Genomic DNA, 12,749 nt, shown 5'->3' with positions numbered 1-12,749 from the left:
TCCCCATATATTTTTGTACTCCGGCATATATATAGGCCTGTATATATATAGCAAGCTTCAGAAGAACAGGAAAATGTGCTCAGATTGGGAGAAAAAAAAGACAAATGATTTGATGAGAGAGAGAGAGAGAGAGAGAGAGAGAGAGAGAGAGAGAGGGAGAAGAAATTGAATCGAGTGTGGTGGGGATGGGGGGAGGTGAAGGGAGGAGGAGGAGGAGGAGGAGGAGGAGGAAGGGTGAATTGGTAAGGGTGATATTGCATAGTTTAATCTGTTGAGTTCAGCCATGGCTTGGCTGGGGGGAGGGGAGGAACAGTACAGTAGTAGGCCGCCTGATATTAGTTCTCCACTGCGCGCATGCACAGACACACGCACGCACACACAAAGCTCTGTAGGCCAGACAACTGCAATGTGTGTGTGGGTGTGCGTGTGTGTGTGTATATATATGTCTGTCTCGGTGTGAGTAACTGCACAGATGGACAATGGTGGATGAGACAGGTGTGTGGACCAGGTGTACAGGCTTGAGTCTGTAGGCACAAGTGTTTTTACAGGCTTAAAGCTAACCCGTACACACACACACACACACACACACACACACACACACACACACACACACACACACACACAGCCAACAGCCACAGTCTCAGCAGCATTTGATAACAAACCTAAAGTGCAAATCGCTCCCATGCAATCTGCCCTCAGCCCTCATGAAGCCATTTACATGTGGACTACTTCATTTCCTTCCAGTTTAATTACCTCATTTCACCCAGTTGGAAACCACTATCGAAATGAAATCCTTTGTTGGCGACGTCTTTTTTGTAATTGTGGACTCACTTTTATGATTTGCTCACATTTCTCATTGGCTTTTCCAATGATGTGATTTCACCTCTAGGGGGAGCCCTCTGTTTCTCTATTGGTTGGGGAACCAGCTAATTGGTGTGGTTAATTGCAGTCTAACCAGAAAATGCTGCCGGCAGTGTGTGTGTGTGTGTGTGTCTGTGTGTGTGTATGCCTGTGTTTTTCTCAGTGTGGACACTGGACTGAGACTCAGTATGTGTTGAAGTGGACTGCCTCTGCTGGATGGGACTTGAGGGATCACCCAGGGATTCAGACAATAGGTTACCCAGGGTGGGCCTGGTGGGGTGGCTGCGCTTTTTAGGATGGCTGTATGTCTACTGCCTGGCAGGAGTGTGAGTTTGTACGTGTGTGCATGCTCCCAGTGTCACCAGTTTCGTCACTGTTTTCATGGAGGCCTCTCCCTCCCTGCTGTTTGCTTAGAGCAGGCGGAGGCAGACAGTGCGATGTGGGCTTCAGATTCATACACACACACACACACACACACACACACACGACATGCTCCAGGCATTCTACTTCCCTTTTCTTTATCCAGTCTTAATTTGGTGTATCTTTGTCTGTGGCTGCAGATACATAATACTGTCTACATGACGTGTGCATGCATTTTTCTGTTATTTTTCTGTGTGCATGCCTACTACTGTATGTCCTACTAAAAGTTCACTTGCATTCATATGGTTGCATTATTCTCTCAGTGAGTGTTGCAGGTCTATATTTATGCATGCATGCGTCCTCTGTGTTGTTTTCGTGCCCTTGCACAGTGCAGGCCTGTGTGATTGTCATTTCCGTCATGTCTGCCTGGACACTTTTGGTAGTCAGCTCCGGTTTGTTGGAGAGCTGGCACCGTGCCAGCTAATTCCTGAAGCTGCTAGTATTTCTCTCGGTGCTTGTGAGTCCGTGTGCATCCATAAGCCTGAATAACCTGAATCACAAAAACAATCTTGTATATTAAAAAAATGGGAATGATTGGAGAATTAGTTTTCCTGCTGAGTGAGGCGTGTATGCACCCGTCGCTTGTGTATGTGTTGGTGCAGACTCAGGTTTCCTCTTTTCTTCATCGGCTGTGTGGTTTGATGATGGGCAGTTTGGCTTCCCTGTGCTTCTCCCTGTGGTCTGTGTTTTCAGCAACTGCTTGGTTGATTGGACCACAGTGGCCACAGGCCAGAGGGAGATTTCCTCCTCTGCTTGGTGGAGAATCCTCTGTGTTAACTGAGCCTTTCCTCCTTGGCTATGATAAAGAAATATTTTTTGGGGGAGGGGGAATACACTTGTTGTCTTTGTGGCTGAGAGTTAGATAAGAAGAGCGATACCTCTCTGATATCTGTACAGTAAATATGAAGTTAATGCCAGGAGACTGTTTGCTTTGTTTGGCTTAGTGAAAATATAAGAAGAAATGGGAAACAGCGAGGCCTAGCTATGTACAGCTCCTTGTGAGGATTAAATAAACAAAATATTTAATATTAATTAGTCAGTGTTCAAGCTGCTGGTAGGCTTATTATTACCTGTGCACCTGATATCTTGTGAGAATTACAGGCTCAACATCCGACCCGTCCTGTCACTTATCTAGATGCTGTGTTTTCCATAGTAACAGGACGCTATTCCTCTTCCTCACTGTGACTGATGGTTTACGAATTAATGGTGTAAATACTACCAGCACACAGTATTATCTCACTTAGCCTTCCTAGCTAACGTCTATAACGCCATGAAGGTGCCGCTGGTTCGTCAGTTGTAATGATGAGGATAGGCAAAGCCTGGCTAACTGTACTGCTAACAGTATCTGTGTATTTAATGTTGAGACGTCAAAGTGGTGTCAACCTCTTTGGAAAGGAGCAAATATGCATATCTGCGGCTATGTTCCCTTTAGTCTGTGCTGTGCTGCCACATGTTGGTTACAATTTTACCAGCTTGCAGCTAACACTCTAACTTCAGGCCTACATTTTGCCGGGACACGTGGCTTGTGCTTTTGTTTTACTGTGAGTTTTTTAAAACACTCTCTGTGTTTCACTGGCAGGTCCGTGAGGTAGTCACAAGCTACTGAATTAGGAAGAGGTTGGTTTCTCTGCTAGTCAGGTTTACTATTCTTCCCCTGGCCAGCACACTGAGACACAACATTTGGGGGAATGTTTGCTCATGGCGCATTTCTTCTCCGTTGCCGCTCCCCTCGATGTGATTTATGAATCAAATCCTAAGTGCTGAAGATTATTATTTTACAAACGGGTGTTGAGAGTCTGATTTTCTCTGATAGCTATTTGCCGCTGAATGAGGGGTTTCATAGTTTAGTGAAATTTGTCTGCAGCTCTGTCTTAAACAACAGCCGGCCTTGAGGTGTTATCAGCGAGCCTCGTCTTTTCACAGGTCAGCCTGCTCCGTTACTGCCGTGCCTCTTCTCTCTTTGTGCACCTTCTCCGTCTCACTTTTTGTCCCCTTTTCTCCTCATCCCCTTCCCTTGCTGTCTTGAATTCCGCCTCTCCCTCTGTGGATGCCACTTTCTCCCTTCCCCTCTTCGCTCCTCTGCCCACCATATTCTTCCCTCTCCTTTTTTCTTCAAGTGTCTCCTCCCAACTTTCTCTTTGCGCATCTCCCCCTCAACTGCCAACTCGAGTGCCTCGGCTCTTCTCCCCATACGAGCCACCAAACCGGCACACAGTCATGCGGCTCCCCTATCACAACATAATGAGATTGGGAGCACCCAAATTGAAAGAAGCCATTTTCTACAGCTGTCAACTTATTATCGAGGGGGGACCGACTTATTCCAGTACCTTTAAAGGCAGCTGAGGAGAGAAGGATGGAGGTGATGGAGGGATGGAAGGGAGTGGGTTTGAAGTGAGAGGGCTGCTGAGGGAGGGGATGGAGAAGGGAGCTCAGGGGTGAGCTGTTTTACATTTTGAATGTTTTCTATTTTTTTTTTTCCACTGAGTCTATTTCTCTCTGGTATTCCAGTTTGGTCACTAGTGCGGCCTTGGAGTCCAAGTCTTTTATTCGCCATGTTCCTCTCAAAATATTAAAATGCAGCACGCAAGGCTTTCTGCACCTGTGATTTTCTTGAACGTATGTGAGTGTTCGAGCGTCTCTCGGATTGTGTGAGTGTTTATCCCCCCGCCTCATGACTATTTATATGCAAACAGTGGGTATACTTGTGTCTGAGGAGGACGGCTGTCTTTGTGCTTCGGCCAGCTAATGTCAGGTACAAACTCTAATTTAAAATTCAAGCATTTCGCTGTCGCCTTTATCCGCCAAAACCCAGGTGAGTGGTATCTGACTGGTTGGGTGGATGTTTTTTTTTTAAGTGACAATGAGAATCACTGCCACAGAGCAAAGTGAAACCAAGTGAGGCAAAATTCTGGTGGTGACGCACCTCCATCCAGGCCATGAAATACTGTGATGGTCACGGCCGATAGTGGGCGCTGAGTTGTACGGAAACATGTCCTCTTCGAGCAGCTCATTCCCAGCGACACGTTAACGGACGCGAGCACGCCATGCCCCACATATTGACGCCCCAATCGCATCCTTTAAATGTCACACGTCCGGCGGTGGCCCGCGAGGTTGCAGAACTGGTTTAGGAGGTTTTGAAGATGCCACGCACAAGCTGTCAGACCTCACCAGCGTCTGCAGGGTCTGATGGTTTGAGTCGAATTTGCTCATATTTCCAACCTGGACAGTTGATTCTACTCGACGTTTTCACAAGAGCCCTCTCAAATCAGCTTCAGTCCATTTTAAGGGCTTCAGTCTGTAAATATTCTTTTTGTGTGAGTGTCTTGTCAAAGAGTCACCTCTTTTCAAAACTACAATTTTTGCCTGTATTGAAAAATGATCATCAGTTCTGTTTTCACCTTCACAGTGTGTTGCAGTGTGTTGCGGCAGTATTAAATAATTACCTCCGCCAAGGAGGTTTTCGGTCCTGTGAAGTTTGTTTGCTTTCTGTGTGTTAATTACAAGATATCTTTATAAAACCAATTTAGCAGATTTCAGTTAAATATGACAAAAGTTTTGGCATTTGGCCAAGAAGGAAATGAATAGATATTAGTGCAGCGCGAATGCGGGATTCAGGTATTTGATGACTCTTTTTCTCCTGGATGACTTTGGCTCAAGACAAACCCCTTCAGTTTGCAGGTGTCCAATCCAAACTCTAGCCCATTTTTGTTTCAACCAATAGGCTCTAAAAAGTTAAATTATGTTACTGTCATTGCTTGCCTGATTATTTTATTTGTAGCCTGTTTCAAACTTGCAGGACTTTTAGTTTTAATAGCTTCATTGTCAGATGCATTTTGGCTTGTGGCCTTCATCAGGAGGCATTTGCAGCCTGTTTAAAGGGGAGCCCCTATAATTAGGTGCTGGGATTGAATAGGTTAAAAAAAATATATGATTCTTGTGTTGCATTATGGGTAACGGTAGGCAGGCAGGTTTTGACAGAGAAGAAGGATGAGTGGAATAAAAACACGATATCTGTAGTTCCGATGCATTGATTGTGATCCTTTTTCAGAAACTGCCCATTGTTACAATGTTATAGGAGTGCAACATACGTACATCACCATAATCAATAAACACACTGTACAATTTTGCGACCACATTTTGAGTCCACATACTCCGAGTGTTCCTGCAAAACGGATCAATCTATTAATCGCTAACACCTTTTAGTGGCTGCACAGAACGAAGCCAACAATTCTTTATCAGCAGCAGCACTGCACCGTTGTTGTGTGGCTGCTGTTGGCGAAGAGCTGTGTGTGTGTGTACGTGCACATAGCTGTAGTTTCGTGTGTCCTGTATCTACCGTCTGTATAGCAGAGTGACCTTGATGTCTGCACTCAGCGGGAGGACACTAGAGAGGAGTGATTAACAGGAGAGAGACAAAGAGAAGGGAGAGGAGCGCAAAGAAATATGAAAATTAACAAAAAAGAGGAAGGGCAGCAGAGTGTGAAAGTTAAGCATGCAACAGGAAGGGAAAAAAAGAGTGAAAGTGACGGGAAGATGTTGAAAAGAATGAAAAGTGGAGAGGGAGAAAGTAGGGTGGAGTGGAGTGACTCACCACACATCACTTGTTTTTTTTCTTTTTCTTCTTCTTCGTCTTCTTCTTCTTCCCCCTACAGGCAATCTGGAGGTGCAGTCATCAAGAACAGGTAAGAGGGAGGATGAGAGATGGGTGAGACGAGGGGGGGGGGGATAAAGGGAGGGAGGAAGGGAGGGAGGAACAAAGAGAAGAATATTGCACTGAATGGTAATCAAACTCACACTTGTACAGGTGTGAAGATAGAGTGCATAGATTGTCGTCACGGTGGATAATGTGTTACAGTGCTGGATGTGTGTGTGTGTGTGTGTGTGTGTGTGTGTGTGTGTGTGTGTGTGTGTGTGTGCATGTGTGTGTGTGTGTGTGTGAGTGAGCAGTGCGTAGTTGCCAGCTCATCTGCTGTGACCCAGGTTAATAGGACTGCGCATCTCCACGGATCGCCTACACACACAGACACACACAGACACACACACACACACACACCATAACCAGCCATGACTGTCCACTCGCTGCCCCTTTTGACCTCCACACATGCACATACCTTCAGAGATGTGCGCAGCTTGAAGCTTGCAGACACACACACAAAATTTGCCCCACACCTGTCCATGAAAGTCCACCTTAACACGTGGAAACACACGTAAACACACGCACGCACATGCTGAGCTTCTGGCATCCTGTTGCCCCGTTAATGTTGGATTCCCCTCCTTGTCCTCCACCTTTGACCCCCACACGCCCTCACTCTATCTCCTCTCCCTCCTCCTCCTCCTCCTCCTCCCCTCTCTCCTCTCCCAGTCTTGGTGAGGAGTTCTATAAGGAGGCCATCGAACACTGTCGCAGCTACAATGCCCGCCTGTGTGCCGAGCGCTCCATGCGTCTCCCCTTCCTGGATTCCCAGACCGGTGTGGCCCAGAGCAACTGCTACATCTGGATGGAGAAGAATCACCGTGGACCAGGTGTGTGTGTGTGTGTGTGTGTGTGTGTGTGTGTGTGTGTGTGTGTGTGTGTGTGTGTGTGTGTGTGTGTTGTTTGATTGATACCTGTGCAGAGTAAAGTGGAGAGTTGCTGGCTGAAGCTTGAGGAGCACTCCAGAGCACTCCTCTTTGTTGGTGTGTGTGTTGTGTTTACCAGCTGTTATGCTACACAAATGATTCTCTCCAGTTATTTGTCCTGCGGCTTCCTTCCTTCCTCCTCTCTGCTTGTTTCTGTCTCTTGTTCCTTCCTCTCTCCTCTCCCTCATTTCCAGGCCTCCTACCTTTCACACCTCAACTTTTTTTTGTGCTACTTTCCCCAAAGGGTGTTTCCTCATCGCTTTCTCTTTCTCTGTAACATCAGTGTATTTTGGCAGCGAATCAGACACCCCTGTAGGCAATGATACGCCGCTGGCACAAAGTATTCCGGAGAGAGTGCACTTTGTGTGTGTGTGTGTGTGTGTGTGTGTGTGTGTGTGTGTGTGTGTTTGTAGGCTTTGCCTGGTGTCTGCCAGTGCAGTTCTTTTGTTTGTTATTTAGCAAGTTTTAAGTTTGAACTTGATTTTCATAGAATAGTGCTGAATTAAATCAAAAGCTGAACTGATTTTGCACCAATTTACAATTCAAGGTTAATACTTAATACTACTTTTTATTTAATGGCTAATTATTCATCAGTAACAATAAGAGAGTAGTTCATATTTAAAAAAAAAAAAAAAAATCATGACACATTTTTACCATTAGAACATGGCTACTTATATTTTTGGCTATGCTAACAATAATCAGATGGACTAAAAATTTTTGCACAGATCATGGTGATGGTCCTCAGAAGATGAATTATATATTTTACTATAGGGCCATCTATAGTATAGGTTGGCATTTGTGGCTCAAAATGTCATGATAACTGTTGAATGAATTGCCATTAAATTTAGTTCAGATATCCACAACCCCCTCAGGATGATATGGAATAACTTTCATGCTCTGCTGTACTTTGTGTTAAGTGCTAATTAGCAAATTAGCATTCTATCACATTGAACTAAGATGTGTAAGCATATAGGTCGAAGCACTGCTGTGCCTAATACAGTGGAGCTGTGCACTCTTATAAAATGTAGTTTGATTATGCAAAACACCACAATTAGTCAAACAAAATAAAGAAAACATAGACAAACTTAATGCTAATATTCTAGCATGTAAGACTCATTTATCCAACCATCCGAGTGTGAATAAGATTCAATATTTAGGATTCAAGATAAAGGTGTTCATCATGGTCATCATTCAACATGAGATTGTATAATCAAGTGTCAGTTGTGGTTTCTAAGCTATACACAAAACAACACAAACCTTATAGACTAATTGATAAATGATTATCAAAAAGTAAACTATTCCTGGCGGTGTGTGAGAGATGTCTTCATCTAGCCATGCACTGGTGAATGTATGAATCATGGTAGTGTTCCTCTGTGTTTCAGGTCATGCTCCAGGTCAGTTGTACACATATCCCGCTCGTTGCTGGCGCAAGAAAAGACGGCTAAACATCCTGGAGGACCCGCGGCTCGTACCGATCGAGTTCAAGATTGGTAATTAAGGAGTCATTTTAATAACTGACAGAAAAAAAGACAGAACTGCAAAATCGGTGCATCAACGGGGTGCAAATTGCTCATAGAAAACTGATGCTGACCATTAACTTTGAGCCCCTTAACGGACCATTATAATTCCCCTTATGTTGCCCTCAGGTTGGAAAAATCTAGAAAGTGCCATTAAGTGTTAAATAACTTTAACACTTAATGGCCCATGGCTGTTCATGGCTCTGTGGCATCACTGAGCTTTGTGTTTGCATCATAATTAAAAAAGAGAGATACTCCCCAGCAGGTGGGTTACATGACAAGCAAATGTCTGTAAATAAAATGTGGACGCCACAAGCAACACACAATCAAGTGATATTTTGGACAACTTTCAGATGATCACTTCAGCGTGTGTACACCGCAGAAGATGAAGTGCCTGTGCCGTCACGAACCAGCCAAATTTTGTTTCCTCGGGGCACTGTCAGCTCAACTGAGCATGTCAGCGTGACTGTGAGATCTCTGCTGTTTTCTGATTGTAATTGTCTCATTCTCCAGACTACGAAGCCTCTCTAAAGAAGGAGGGGGGCATCCCAGACGGTCCTGTGCTGGAGTCGCTGCTCGCGGGGGAAACCCTGGACAAGAAGGTAGAAACCAAGGAAGAAGAGCCAATGAGCGAGTGTCAGGTGAGACTCTCTCTCTTCCTCCTCTCATTTTCTCTCTCGCCGTTCCCCGCCTTGTTCTCGTTGTTTTCGTCCTATGTCAGGCTGTCTATCTCTTTTTTATCTAGCTGTATTACCGTCTGTGTTTGTGTTTCTTTGTCTGTCTCTGCCTTTGTCTCTCTCGGAGTGTGTGTTTTGGCAGTGACACGGGCTCCCGCGGCTCTGACAACTCCCTCCTGGCACCGAGTGTGTGCGTGCTTGTGATTGTGTGTGATTGCACTGCAGCCAGTCGCGGCGTTTAACAGGGATTCCACTCACGTGTTTTACAGATCAACCTTGCTAATAACTGTTTGAAGGACATGTGAGGGAAGTCGATCCTCTGTGCAGCACATTTCACTCGGTCACTTCTGAGCAAAAAGTTAATGCCCATCTGCCTGTAGTATTTCACCATCTAGGGGCAGCAGCTCTTGAATTCAGATGGACAGCTAATCAATCTGCAGTGGAGTGGATGGCCCTCACAGTGGCCCTTCGAGAGCTCGAGTAAGTTTAGGGTCTCTAATCCAGGGCTTCCCTTGACACCGGCCCAGCTGGAGGCTCACCCAGCTGGAGGCTCATCCGGGCAGGCGTCACTTCAACACTCTGCCCCCTCATGGCTCCATGTGCACACTTTACTCTTCCCTCAGTGATATTGCTTTCTGCTATTGACAACAAATGCTAATGGCCTCTCTTCCTATAGAGGCAGTCCACCAATGTGACACACAACGTCCAGTTTTCAGTATCTGTTCAAAGATGACTAGTCAGCACGATGGGTCACCCATTCGCTACTTCTGTTATCAGCTTCAGAAAAAAAAAAAAGTTGCATCGTGGGAAGTGTAGTAATCATTGTGTTTGGCGCTTGATCCATATCAGGGACTAAAAGTCAGGATATCTCGGCCTCTGCTGTTTGATACTTTTTAGTTAATGTATCATTCGTGAGTTCCTTTGCTTATAGACGCACAGCACTAAATTGTGAGGTGTGCTTCTTTAATTAAGGTGGTTGCAAATTGAATTGCTTGTTCCAATGAAATGTTGGCTATATTTAGATTTAATGGCTCCTCTCTTAAGGTTGCTTCCTGCACTGGGATTGAGCAAACAATTGACCACCCATTGGTCCATGCAGAACAGGATGAAAGCAAGGTAAAAAAAAAAAAGGAAACTAACCAATCTGTCTAACAGTCCATCTGTCTCGCTGTGCATCTCATCCATAGAAGCTGCTGGTCGGGGATTTCCCTCATGAGCTGGAGGTGGATGAGATGGAGGAAGACGTCCCAAAGCGCAAGAACCGTACCAAAGCACGGGTAAGACATCGATGACATTTCATAAATCATCTCTTTTGTTTTTTTTTCCTTGGTTAGTTTATACTGAACTAACAAGCCATGAAAGGAGCTGTTAGGCTGTCAGTGCAAAAGAGTGAAGCGAGGGAAGACAAAGTCTGCAAACTGCAGTCAAACTGAACATGTTGATGGACTGTTGGAACGCGAACATGTTGAGGGGTGTTGCGGCTGGTGTGAACCCATCGCAAGATGATCATTATGAAATGAGGGACGCCATAAATTATTCTGATATACAAGACTTAGAGGGAATATGCTACATTTGTGCAGCCCATATCAATGCAGTGTAAGAGTCCTGTGTTTCTGAAGTCAAATTAATTTTGCATTTAACGAAATATCTTTTTTTCCTAATCCCTGGTTTGATGTTTTGTGTTCCAAAAGGTGAGGTAGATTTCTACATCAGGAATTATTTTTGTTTTTTCTGAATCTATGGTGAAATGCCATCTGACAAATCAACTAGTATCATGAGGAATAAATGCAAATGGATCCAGAGATTTCAATCATACCTTTTTTTTTTTTTCTTTTTTTTTACTACTTTGATTAGATCAGACAGGTTTTTTTTCCTCCCCTCTTTTTGGGCATCCTATGGGACGATAATCAAGTGTTAACAATGTATTCTGAAAGTCGGCACACACACATACACATGCTCACACACAGACACCAGGGTTGCTAATTGGAGCTGTTGCTCCCCTGCTAGGTGTCATCAGCCCCCTCCTGCTGGAAGTGGAGCTTTACACTGAGAGCAGATGATTAGAATGCAAACGTGTGTGTGTGTGTGTGTGTGTGTGTGTGTGTGTGTGTGTGTGTGTGTGTGTGTGTGTGTGTGTGTGTGGTTAGTGAGGATTTTGCTGTTACGCTCTTTTTATTGTGTGGGGAAGTTTAAACTTTTTGTGTCTAGCAAACAATATGTACATGATTTCTCACAAGTGTGTGCGTGTGTGTCTGTGTGTGCGTGTCTGTGTGTGTGTGTGTGTGTGTGTGTGTGTGTGTGTGTGTGTGTGTACCTGTGTTCGTGTGTGTACGTTTGTGGTTTCGGTAGGCCTATGGTGTCGGCGGTATGAGGAAGAGACAAGAGCCGCCTGCCATTGAAGACAGAGACAAGCCTTACGTCTGTGACAGTGAGCAATGCAACTTTATGTCTTTATTTCTTTTTGTCCTTGGTCTTTGAATCACAACTTACACCAACTTACCAATTTTCTACACTGTGTGTGTGTTGTGTGTCTGCGTGTGTGTGTTACAGTCTGTGGAAAGCGCTATAAGAACCGCCCAGGGCTGAGTTACCACTACACTCACACACACCTGGCAGACGAGGAGGGGGAAGAAGACTCTGAGCGACACACACTACCCTTCCAACGCAAGAACAACCACAAGCGTGAGTCTGCTGTCTGAATGTTAAACGTATCTGTAGCGTTCCAGCTGTCCATCGTCATCCATTATTAACTTCATCCCGGGTCGTCGGATACAGAACAATAGTCAAAACTACAGTTTAAGTTTTGCAGTTTCGGGGTCATTTCAACAGTCCTTAAAAATCAGAATATTATCAAGAACTATTGATTGTCCTGGACTTCCTCCTGCAGCATTATAGACTGTAACAGTGCTGACTGAGCCAAATCCAAAGTGTGCACTTCTGTGGGTGAAGGATAGGATTTCTCCCAATGGAGAAATGGGTTTAGCTGATTTCTCCAGCTCTCACTGATTCCCCTTTCAGACTGACGCAGTGACGCAGGGTGAGACTGTGGTCAATCAGAGAGGGCCATTATGAATCATCCCAATTGGCTTCTTGAACCAACTCTTGACCAGGGTTAAATGAGGGTCGGATGTTGGCTGTGGGGATCCAAAAAGTCTAAAAAGAAGAGTGAAAGAAAGTGTTTTCAGGTAATGGCATTATTAATAACTTTTACAAGTTTACAACATCACGTCACACAAACGGGGCCCCCCCCACACTGCTAAATAACCTGTGACTAATCGATGCAGTGCCCGCATTGGTCTAAATGAGGCCTAAAATTGGCTATACTTTAATTGTTGTTACTCAGTCATCTCAGAATATGTAGCTCTAAGTCTATTGAAGGTTACATATGACACCACAATATTTACATGGTTGCCCCAAGGCTAACATGGTAGCCCAAGGGTAATTTTGCCTTCTTCTACAACATAGCATTTAACCTTCCATTGTGTGGGCTGCTGTAGCCCAGGGCTAAAGACACAATCAGACCTCATGTATTAAAGGTCAGACAGACCTGTAGCCTCCAACAAGCACATGGAATCATATAGAAAAGATATATATAGAGAGAAATATTTGAATAAAATGAAACAGAAAAAGAAATCCATAAATAAATCCATCCATC

The 12,749-nt window shown here is 44.7% G+C and overlaps 1 protein-coding gene across 6 annotated transcripts in view; it reads left to right on the top strand.

Annotated features, from left to right (window-relative positions):
• Positions 1-12,749, top strand: part of dpf1 (D4, zinc and double PHD fingers family 1) — a 43,871-nt gene that overhangs the window by 7,577 nt on the left and 23,545 nt on the right. For 4 of the 6 annotated variants that reach the window (XR_005070629.1, XM_037074114.1, XM_037074141.1 and 1 more), the window contains exons 2-8: positions 5,934-5,963; positions 6,644-6,804; positions 8,283-8,390; positions 8,931-9,058; positions 10,282-10,371; positions 11,444-11,522; positions 11,645-11,776. Coding sequence is in view for 5 of the 6 variants with exons in the window: in XM_037074114.1 (XP_036930009.1) it covers positions 5,934-5,963; positions 6,644-6,804; positions 8,283-8,390; positions 8,931-9,058; positions 10,282-10,371; positions 11,444-11,522; positions 11,645-11,776 (728 nt within the window). In the remaining variant the exon portion in view is untranslated. Of the gene's footprint in view, positions 1-1,074; positions 1,188-5,933; positions 5,964-6,643; positions 6,805-8,282; positions 8,391-8,930; positions 9,059-10,281; positions 10,372-11,443; positions 11,523-11,644; positions 11,777-12,749 lie in introns of those variants that run through there. The other 2 variants (XM_037074122.1, XM_037074152.1) reach the window with 2 other exon arrangements.

Source organism: Acanthopagrus latus, chromosome 2, assembly GCF_904848185.1.
Source record: "Acanthopagrus latus isolate v.2019 chromosome 2, fAcaLat1.1, whole genome shotgun sequence".
In the NCBI taxonomy this organism is placed as follows: Eukaryota; Metazoa; Chordata; class Actinopteri; order Spariformes; family Sparidae; genus Acanthopagrus; species Acanthopagrus latus.
This window is presented reverse-complemented; position numbering and strand designations above follow the sequence as displayed.